Raw genomic sequence first — 811 nt, forward strand, 5'->3', positions numbered from 1 at the left:
AGACAGCCCGAGGGCTTCTACTGTCGTCTGCAGGCAGAGCTGTACTTCTCGCCTCAAGCAGCTGCAGCACAACGCCCAGCAGCAGCAGCAGCAGCAGCAAATTCCATCCGCAGCAGCAGCAGCAGCAGCAGCAGCAGTGGCAGCAGCAGCAGCATCACCAAAACAATCAGTAACCTCTATGTCAGCAGCAACAATAGCAGCAGCAGCCACAGCATCGCAGCAGCATACAAGCAGCAGCAGCAGCAGCAACAAGCAGCAGAAACACCAGCAGCAACAGCAGCAGCAACAGCAGCAGCAACAGCAGCAACCCACGCATCATCACAGGAGACAAGAGAAACAAGCTTCGGCAGCAGCAGCAGCAAATGCGCCTTCCCCCCTGCAGCAAAACAGCAGCAGCAGCAGCAGCAGCAGCAGCAGCAGCAGCAGCAAATCCCTTCGTTTTAATTAATTGCAGCTACCGCAGACAGAGAAAGAAAAAGAAGACAAACACAAACCCGCAGCAACACCAAAGACACACAGCAGCAGCAGCAGCAGCAGCAGCAGGAGCAGCAGCAGCAGTAACGAAAGCAACAGCAGCAACACTGGCAGCAACAGCAACAACAGCAGCAAGTGCAACAGCAGCAGCAGCTGCAGCACAGACAGCAGCAGCACCACTAACAACAACAGCAGCACAACAACCATCAACAGCAGCAGCAGCAGCAACAGAAGCCCCACAACGAGCAGCAGCAGCACCACAACCATCAACAGCAGCAGCAGCAGCAGCAACAGCAGCAGCAGCAACAGCAGCAGCAGCAGCAGCAACAGCAGCAGC

The 811-nt window shown here is 55.9% G+C and overlaps 1 protein-coding gene across 1 annotated transcript in view; it reads left to right on the plus strand.

The window, feature by feature from the left end:
- The window catches only part of EMH_0047480 (eukaryotic translation initiation factor 3 subunit 11, putative), a gene marked incomplete at both ends in the record, with an annotated part of 3,078 nt that extends 2,634 nt beyond the window's left edge, over positions 1–444 (plus strand). The window contains one exon of the mRNA XM_013496288.1: positions 1–444. Coding sequence (XP_013351742.1) covers positions 1–444 — 444 coding nt within the window.
- Positions 445–811: the final 367 nt, after the last annotated feature.

Source organism: Eimeria mitis, genomic scaffold, assembly GCF_000499745.2.
Source record: "Eimeria mitis Houghton genomic scaffold, Emh_scaff2021, whole genome shotgun sequence".
Taxonomy (NCBI): domain Eukaryota; phylum Apicomplexa; class Conoidasida; order Eucoccidiorida; family Eimeriidae; genus Eimeria; species Eimeria mitis.